At 36.8% G+C, this 9,960-nt stretch overlaps 1 protein-coding gene across 1 annotated transcript; it reads left to right on the top strand.

The window, feature by feature from the left end:
- The first annotated feature begins 241 nt into the window (after nucleotides 1-241).
- LOC130967044 (uncharacterized) lies at nucleotides 242-1,615 on the top strand. Its single transcript, XM_057891866.1, has one exon. It carries the CDS (start codon nucleotides 242-244, stop codon nucleotides 1,613-1,615), a length of 1,374 nt encoding a protein of 457 aa, XP_057747849.1.
- Nucleotides 1,616-9,960: the final 8,345 nt, after the last annotated feature.

Below are 9,960 nucleotides of genomic sequence, written 5' to 3'. Positions count from 1 at the left end.
TGTGGCTGAAAGTATTGGTGTGTAACATGGTTGATTATCTGATTTTTAGGTTATTTGGAGAGTTGATATTTTTATTCTATTTTTTATTTCTGGGTTTTATTATTTTGGTTCTATTTTTTGCACTTTTTTGGTGATTTTGAAAGTGATAGCCGCTGTGATTCTATGTTATGTCATGCCCCGCTTTTTGTTTTCACTCTTTACATCCTTCTATCCATTCTCGTCTGCTGCAGAAATTAGTCCAATGGTCAATTACCAGAAATATTGGGTTAATTTTGATAGGCGTACTCCTGAGTTTAGGAAGTGCCTCGATAAATTATTTTTGGATATTGCCTTCTCTCAACCCGGTGTGAAAAATCAAATACGTTGTCCTTGTCCCAAATGCAACAATTTTATGTTCAAATTTAGAAATGAAGTTCATCATCATGTGCGCCAATGGGGGATAGTGACCTCTTATAAAACATGGGTGCATCATGGTGAGATACTTCAAGATACATCCACTATAGATGTGTCTGATCTAAATGAAATTGATTGTGAAAGGGAGAATGATTCTGCTACTTATGAGATGTTGTATAACATCTTTAGAGGAGAAACACTAGGGGAGACGCTGAGAGATTTCGCTACCAACGTAGATGAAAATATAGAAGAAGAACCTCATCAGGGGGCAAAGAGGTTCCAGAGGCTAATGAGGGATTATGAGCAAAGCCTTTATCCGGACAGTGGGATATCAAGGTTATCTTTCATTGTCAAGTTGTTTCAAATGAAATGTCACTATGGATGGAGCAATAATTCAGTTGATGCTTTGTTGCTCTTTCTAAAAAGCATATTTTCAAAGGAAAATTCTTGTCCAACTTCATTTTATGACGTTCGAAAAGTGATTCGAGATTTGGGATTAGATTACGAGAAGATAGATGCTTGTGTGAATGACTGCATTTTGTTTCGGGGGCAAACATACGCTGGTCTTAATGAATGTCCAAAGTGTAAGCAATCTAGATGGGTGAAGGGGAAGGGGAATGAAAAGGATAACCTACGGAAGAAGGTACCCCAGAAGATACTAAGATACTTTCCGTTAAAACCTAGGCTTCAAAGGATCTTCATGTGTGAAGAAACAGCGCTAGCAATAAGGTGGCACAAAGAGAAACGACTTGACGATGGAGTCCTAAAACACCCAGCAGATTCGATGGCGTGGAAGACATTTGATAAGGAGCACGAATGGTTTGCACGTGATGCTAGAAATATCAGGCTTGGAGTTGCTAGTGATGGATTCAATCCGTTTGGCAATATGAACATTTCCTATAGTACTTGGCCAGTTGTTCTCATTCCATATAACTATCCTCCTTGGATGGTTTTGAAACATTCAAATTGGATGTTATCTCTACTTATTCCAGGCCCTAAATCCCCTGGCAATTCTATTGATGTATACTTAGAACCGTTAATTGAAGAGTTGAAAGAATTGTGGGAAGGGGGTGTTGAAACATTTGACGTGGTTCAAAAACAGAACTTTAAGTTGTCTGCTGCAGTTTTATGGACAATAAATGATTATCCAGCCTATGCCATGTTATCAGGTTGGAGCACTAAAGGTGCACTTGCATGTGCGTTTTGCCACAGGAAAAACTAGTTCTAAGAGGCTGAAACATGGACACAAGCATTGCTATATGGGTCATCGCCGCTATTTGCCGCATGATCATCCATGGCGAAGAAATAAGAGTTCTTTCGACAATACCAGGGAACTTGGCGAAGCACCTAAGCCACTTTCTGGTTATGATGTCGTAGAAGAATTCAAGACTTTTGAACAAACGGAGTTTGGGAACAATAGTAAAAAAAGAAAGAAATCTGAGCATGACAAGGCGGCTGAAAATTGGAAAAAGAAAAGCATTTTTTTTGAGTTGCCTTATTGGAAGACATTATTGTTACGTCATAATTTAGATGTAATGCATATAGAGAAGAACGTCTTCGATAATATACTGGGTACACTGTTAAATATAGATGGAAAGACAAAGGACAATCTTAATGCACGACTTGATCTTCAACTTATGGGTATCAAGAGAGACCTTCATCCTCGTAGAGTGGGCAACAAGTTTGTGATGCCGATTTCCAAATATACTTTGTCAAAGACTAGGAAGGAGAATGAAAGGCAACTTTTTTGTTAGTTCTTGAAAGAACTCAAGTTGCCTGATTCGTATTCATCAAATATTAGAAGGTGTGTGCACGTTGAAGATTGCAAAATTTATGGCTTGAAGAGCCATGATTGCCATGTCCTAATAGAACGGCTGCTACCACTTGCCCTTCGTGAGCTTTTACCCAAAGAAGTTTGTGAACCGTTGATTCATCTAAGTATTTTCTTTGGAGAGCTTTGTTCCAAAGAGTTGAAGGTGGACGTCCTAGACAAACTTGAAACCCAGATTGCAATAACCCTTTGTAAATTAGAGACGGTTTTTCCTCCGGCTTTTTTTTATGTGATGGTTCACCTAACCGTTCATCTTGCCCATGAAGCTAAGTTAGCCGGACTAGTTCAATATCACTGGATGTACTCTGTTGAGAGGTTAGCCCTTTAGAATTGACAATAACTTAGAATCTGCCTTATAGTATTCTATATGTAGGTTTCTAACATCCCCTAAAAATTTAATTTTAGATATTTGCGCACACTAAAGAGTTATGTGGGAAACAAAGCACGTCCTGAGGGGTCAATATCTGAGGGTTATATCTCTGAAGAAGCAATGACCCTTGTGGGGAGATATTTGGATGAAAATTCTAAGATTTCCGACCCTGGCGAGAATGAACCTATGCGAAGCATAGCTGTGTTCAAAGAGCTTGGCCAGTTTAGTTGTAAAGGTGCATACAAGGAACTTAGTATCTTAGAGCATAGAGAAGCACAATTCTATGTGCTGAAGAATTATGAAGAAGTTCAACCACGGGTTGATGAACATATGGCAGTTTTAACAAGAGAAAATCCAAGAAATCTGCAGAAAAGGCACAAGGATCAATTTGTGACATGGTTTGAAAGGAAGGTAAATGAGTAAACTTTCATAGTTGTAGACTTGAAGAGTATCTTGGTAGTATTTAGTTTTAATTGCAATTCGTTAATGTAGATTTCAGATCTACACAAAATAGGGAGTGCACGGGTGAATAATCAACTGCTTTTTCTAGCAAGAGGTCCTGATCGACGTGCACATTTCTACAACACATGTGCTGTCAACGGTTTTACATTTCGAAGCAAAACCCATGAAGCATCTTTGAAGACTCAAAATAGTGGAGTAGTTGTGAAGGGAGATGAATTGACTGGGGGTGTGGATTATTATGGCGTGTTGACTGATATTATTGAGTTAGATTATGTCGGAAAACATAAAGTGATCTTATTTAAGTGTGAGTGGTTTGATGTACCTCCAATAGGACGAAATCAAAGTAGGGGATATTGTAAAGATGAGTATGGATTCATAAATGTGGATGTCACATGTGTTAGATATAAGGATGAGCTTTTCATTTTAGCATGTCAAGCTGAGCAAGTATACTATGTAAAGGCAATTAAAAGGCCTAATTGGTGTACTGTGGTCCGAGTTAAGCCTCGCAATACATATGATGTGCCTGAGCAAGATATCATGCCAGAAGAGGCATACCAACAAGCTGAAATGGGAAGCTTTAATCAAGTACCATCTTCGGGTGATATCAATTTGTTGATGGAATTGGGTAGAGGTGACATAGAGGGATCAAGTGTGGACGTGCCTAAGTGTATGGAAGAAGGAGAAGGAGAAGGAGAAGGAGAAGGAGAAGGAGAAGGAGAAGGAGAAGGAGAAGAAGAAGAATATTCAAATGATAGTGATTGACTTCTTAGTATTTTTATTTTGGGGAATACAAGATATTTGCAATTGCTAAATTATCCATTTTTTGTATAGGATTGTGAATATACTTTATCCACTTTTTGTATCGGAATGGTGATTGCCTTTAAAGTAGTTAAACTTTATGAATTACATCATTTTTGTATTTGCTAAGTTCTTCAATCTTTATTCCACTTGTTTAACTGCTTTGAAAACTATAATATATTTTGAATCAAGTACCAACTTTTATTGATGTGCTTTCCTTTGTGTAATTGTATATTAAACGATGTTGCTATTTTTTTGTTTCATTTTTCTAATTTTATCTCTGTTAACTTTATTGTAGATTGCGTAACATAATGGCTACACGGAGATTGACAAGGGCTGCTGCATCTGGTTATACACCACGAGCACCTGCCACGGCCCCTGCAGCACGTGCACCTGCCCCCGCCCCAGCCCCTGTAGCACCTATCCGAGCCCCTGCAGCCCCTGTCCCAGCCCCCGCAGCCCCTGCAGCACCTATCCCAGCTCCTGCAGCCCCTGCAGCATCTGTCCCAGCCCCGGCAGCCCCTGCAGCCCCGGCAGACCCTGCCCCAGCCCTGGCAGCCCATGCAGCCCCTGCCCCAGCCCCAGCAGCATCTGTCCCAGCCCCGGCAGACACTACTTCAGCACCACCCACTGCCCCTGTTGATAGGCGTATTGGTAAAAGGGGACCTTCGCGTGGGATTGCAACAAATAGGGTTATCAAAACAAAGACAAATGGGAAATTAGAATTGCCGATCTCTTTGGAGAACTTAGCTCCTAATGGCATCCATGCTGATCTGTTTGCATCTGAAGTGGGTATCGTTACAAGACAAAATGCTCCTTTGGATGTAGAGAAATGGAGCCAAGTTGGAGATGATGTCAAGCAAAAAATATGCGACATCGTTTTGGTAATAGATATTTATATTTTCTGTTATTCAGTTTATTATAGAAGTTATTTCTGCTAACTAAGTTTGACAAATCATTTGTAGGAAAAGTTTGATATAGCTGATACGCAAGTAATGCGCAATATGATTTTAGCTAAGGCTAACATATGTTATCGAAGTTGGCGCTCAAGATTACGTGAGCACTATGAGTTGTATCAAACTGACGAGGAGCGCCTTCAAAATCCACCAAACAATGTTCTACGGGAGACATGGGAGACTTTGGTGTCCTACTTTGGAAGTCCTTCTTTTCAGGTTTGAAATTTTCATTGTGACAACCATTGAGGTTTTTTTTTTGTTGTTTTGCTATTTTAGGTCAATGCAAATTATTATAGCTGACCTCCTTTTGTCTTTTGTGAGTTTGGTCTTCTATAGGAAAAAAGTTTAAGAAACAAAGATAATAGAAAGCATCATGTTGTACCCCATATTGCTGGTCGAAGGACATTTCAAGTTGTTAGACGTGATCGGGTAAATAGTCTTAAAGTTTTAATTTGGTCTTCTATTTTTTGCTATGTCATGTTTGCACTTAACTACATGCTATATTTTACACTTCCAAAAAATTTGTAGTGCCATCCTAGAACCGGTGTCGAGCCTGACATTCAAGAATTATGGCAAATTACTCATCAAAAGAGTAATGGAGAATGGGTGAATGAAAAAGCTAAACAAATTGATGTAACATTCTTAACCTTTTCCTCTTTTTGTTGCATGGAAGTTAAATATTATCTCCATTTTCAAATTACAAATTGGATTGTGTAGGATGACATTAGCACTATGCTTGATGACTCCTATGATTTGGAAAATCCTCACTCCAAATGAAACTTTTCTAATTGTGAGAGGTGAGAAAAGTGGTGCAAGTTATGGCATAAAGGCTTCAAAGTCTAAGTTAAGGATTCAAGCACAACTTCAAGAGGCAATGGAAGACCGTGAGGAGCTAACAAAGGAAATAGATGTGCTCAAAGAAAAACTTGAAGAGCAACGAACACGACAAGAGGAAGAATTAGCTCAAATGAAAGCTCAATTGGAAGCTCAACAAGCTGTTGTCAACTCTCTCATAGCGCGCTTTGACAATGAAACAAACTAGACCCTAAAGGTACTCCTAAAGTTGCTTATGTTTTTAATATATTTTCGTAGATGATTCCCATTTTATATTAGTATACTTTAATTTGTATATGGATCTCTTTATCACATTTTACTTGTGTCATGGTTGAAAAATGACAAATGTCCTATTGATTGCTTTGATAAATTTGGTTGGGTATGGCTGAGACATAAGTTGCATATTGGTTGTGTTTGTTGGAACCGTGAACGGTGGAAATATCCAATTTTTAAGGGAGGTTCTGCCGAATTTTTTCTAAACAGTTTGGATAAAACTTAGTGGAAAAATTATAGATAGTGTTATATCTTGTTTCTAACTTTTTGGTTTCGGTTTTTCTTATTTACAGGAGTGCTGAAAGGGTGACCATATGCAACCTTGAGGGCTTAAGAATGTTTTGATGCATAGAGACACTAATCTATGTTAGAACTTTTATGTTTTGGTTGAACTTTTATGTTAGAACTTTTATGTTTTGGTTGAACTAATCCATGTACTCACTAGCTAATGTTATTTTGTTTCAAGATAATTTTAGCTAGAAGGATTTTGTTTGACTTATGTATGTTTTTGCATATTAAATAGATGTAAACTAGCTTATTAAAAGCGTTATTATATTAGTTAATTTAAAAACTAATTTACTAAATTATGCACGTAATTTGTAATAAAAATAAAGTTGTTACAAAATAACTTATTCGCTTTCGTAACTGAAGAAAAAAAATGTTATCAAATCATGTTACATTTTGTAACAAATTTTTTTGATAGGAAAAAAATTTTCTGTCACAAAAAAAACCTTCAAGATCAAAATTTGTTACCAGTTTTGTAACGGCTTCTGGTTTTTTGTATCAGAAAAAATTGTTACAAAATATGGTATTGAATTGTAACAGTTCCATTTTTCGTTACAAAAACTTTTTGTAACGGGACTTACTGCAATGGACCCTTTTTTTGTTACAAAAAACTTTTGTGTCAAAATATCGACGTTTTGTAACAATATTTTTTGTTACAAATACGCCTTTTTCTTGTAGTGCATCTCTCACTCCTATTTAAAAAAATGCACTTGTTCCTTCTCCGACATTGCAAGTTCTTGTTTAATTATCCCTTAGGGAATGCAGATCTCCTCGGTAAATTTTTGAAAAAATAAACACAAAAAGACATAATATAATAATCATAAAATAATCAGTTCAATATAATTCAACACAATTTATAATATATTCGTTATGAAAAATAACATTTTAAAAGAAGAAAATATAAAAACATATTCCAACATAATAACATAACATAATTTTTTGGGACGATACTTAGGGACGTAGTGATGGACTTGAGAGGTAGAAAAAGTGAGTTAGAGAGAGAGGATCGAGGTTGAGAATGAGTCTGAAAGAAAAATGAAGAATTCGAATTGAAAGCAGAAATTAGGGTTACTAAATTTAAGAAATGAATTTATGTATACATAAATTAGGATAAAATAATAATTTTATTCCACAGGATGGATACTTATGTTTGTGTCTCCATTAGGGGTGGCAAACAAAAAAGACCGTCCTATCTTGCCAAAAGTCCGCAATCTGGTGGGCTAGCCTGCCCCGCTCTGCCTAGTAAGGCAGTCTTAAATTTTTCTCCTGTCCCGCTTAATGGTAGGCTGGCGGGCTCTCCTTTTTTTATAAATTATTAAATATTAAACAATATATATAATTTCACAATAATTTCAATAAATTTATAATTTCTAAAAATATTAAAAAAATTATAATTATAAATATGTAATAAACATAATTATAAACCAAATTTTTTGAAACAAAATAATAAAATCAATATTGTCCAAAACAAAACAAATATTGTCCAAAATATATAATTAAACATCTTCAAGTTTATAATCAATTAAACATAAAACATAATCCAAAATATAACTTAGAACATCTTCAATTATCATCTTCATCCTCTTGTAGATTAATAACATCATAGAAATTTGTAAAAAAATGGTCTTGACAAAATAAAAGCTTGGCCCAGCGAAAAAACCTGCACCGTCCCACCAAAGCCCGCCAAAGCTCATGGATTAGGCGGTGCGGAGTGATAAACCCCATTTTTAGGGTTTATCTTGTATTGAATTTAGAGTATTTTGATAACCTTTTCTCGCATTTAACCTATGAATTGGCATGGTTTTGTAATCTCTCCCGTATTTGTGCTTAAGTGTAAAAACATGCTTTCTAAGCCTTATTTTGATGAATTCTAATTCATCCTTGATTCCATAAGACGCCTTGATGTGTTTGCTAGTAATCTCAGGTTGAAATAGGCTAGGCATGGATCAAAGGAGCAAGGAAGGAAGCATGCAAGTGGAGAGAAGCACAAAAGCCAAAGAAGTAATCTCGGCCAAGCACGCGCACGCGCACAAGGTGCTCGCGCGCACATTGTGGAATAAGCCAGGGACGCGCACGGATACCGTGCGCGCAAGCGTCGTAGTCCGCACATGATTTTGTTATTGCAACACGTGCCTGGCGATTTTGGAAGGTTTCAGCAACCAACTTTGGCGCCAATTTGCATATAAGAACCAAGGATTGAAGGGGATTAACACACATTCACATCCATAGACTCATTTTTACATCTTTTTGTAGATATTTTTAGTTAGTTACATTTGTAGAGAGAGAGACTCCAACCTCTCTCTAGGATTCATCTTCATTTTCTCGCTTCTCAACCATTCCTTGGTGAGATCTATTACAACACTCAATTTACTTTGTTCATGTTGTAGATCCTCTTCTCTAATCTCAATTAGTGTTTGTAATTGTTCAATTCTCATAGACCTTAGGTTTAACTTTGTTGTTTTGGATTCTATTAATTCATTGAAGATCTCATTTTCATTGTTGTTCATTGTTGATTGTTGTTAATCTCTTGTGTTGAATTACTTTGATTCTAAACCTTTTCTCAATTTTACTATGTCCTTCATTCTTGCTCTCCAAATGTTTGAGAAAATACTAACTTTAGATATGGAGTAGCATTCTCTCACTTGGCCTAATGGTTGAGTCATTGGAGACACTTGAATAATGGATGTCAATTGTTGATTAAGAATTGAGAATTGCTAATTGACTTAGAGTGCACCAAAGCTAGACTTCCCTAGGGTAAGACTAGGACTTGTGACTTGAGTTAATTACTTTCACTTAACTTCCCTCTAGGATTAGGGGTTAACTAAGTGAAGCAACACTCCTTTGTTATCACAATTGAAGGAAGCTATAGTGATGGAAATTCTAAAGTTCAACCTTGGCCAAGGCTTTTGATATTGATTGATTGTTGTTTTCTTTTATTAGCACTTTTATACCACACTCTTCAAGCCACGAAAGATCACTTAACCAATAGCATGCATCCTTGTAGCATTCCTAGGGAAGAACGACTCGGGACTAATACTCTCGGTTATAGATTGTAGAATTGTTTGATGATGGATTTTGCGTCGGTTTAGACTATACTACGATTGATTACTTGATAATTTCTATACCGGCAAAAATCCACTCATCAAAATGGCGCCGTTGCCGGGGAGTGCACATGAGTGCCATGTTTTTGGTTAATGTAAATATGTGAATATTGTGAATATGCTTGTCTTTTGTTTGTTTGTTAGTTTTCATTAGTTTTAGATCTCTATTAGTTTTGTTCCTATTTGCCACTATGAATTCTCATCCTTGTGGTTTTGGATATGACTATGACTATGTTGTAGAAGATGAAAACTTGAATGATGACTCACATTATGGGAGAGATGAATTCCTAGGAAGGGAGCCATATCCATATGAGCAATCATCATGGCAACCTTCCCCTTCAAGTTACTATGATGGTAATCCTTCTTATAATGCATATCATTCTTATGGATATGATGATTCTTATCATGGTTATACCATTCAACCACCATCATTCTATGCACCATACTCTCAACATAGCCCTCAAACACCATCATTCCAACCACCATATTCTCAATCCACATCCTTTTTCCACCAATTGCCTCCGCACAATCTTAATCCATATTCCCCTTATGCATACCCTTGTGACAATTCCCATGGATGATACACTTGGTATCATTCTTCAAGAGCAAGAAGAGCTCCAAACCGCACTCACTTGTTTCACCTCTACTCTCCAAGAA

The sequence above is a fragment of the Arachis stenosperma genome, chromosome 3 (assembly GCF_014773155.1).
Source record: "Arachis stenosperma cultivar V10309 chromosome 3, arast.V10309.gnm1.PFL2, whole genome shotgun sequence".
Taxonomy (NCBI): domain Eukaryota; kingdom Viridiplantae; phylum Streptophyta; class Magnoliopsida; order Fabales; family Fabaceae; genus Arachis; species Arachis stenosperma.
The sequence above is the reverse complement of the archived record's forward strand: the minus strand, read 5'-3'. Positions and strand labels throughout refer to the sequence as shown.

Bases quoted from the DNA above. Each gene is read 5' to 3' on its own strand.
- LOC130967044 (XM_057891866.1), top strand. From the start codon at position 242: ATGGTCAATTACCAGAAATATTGGGTTAATTTTGATAGGCGTACTCCT.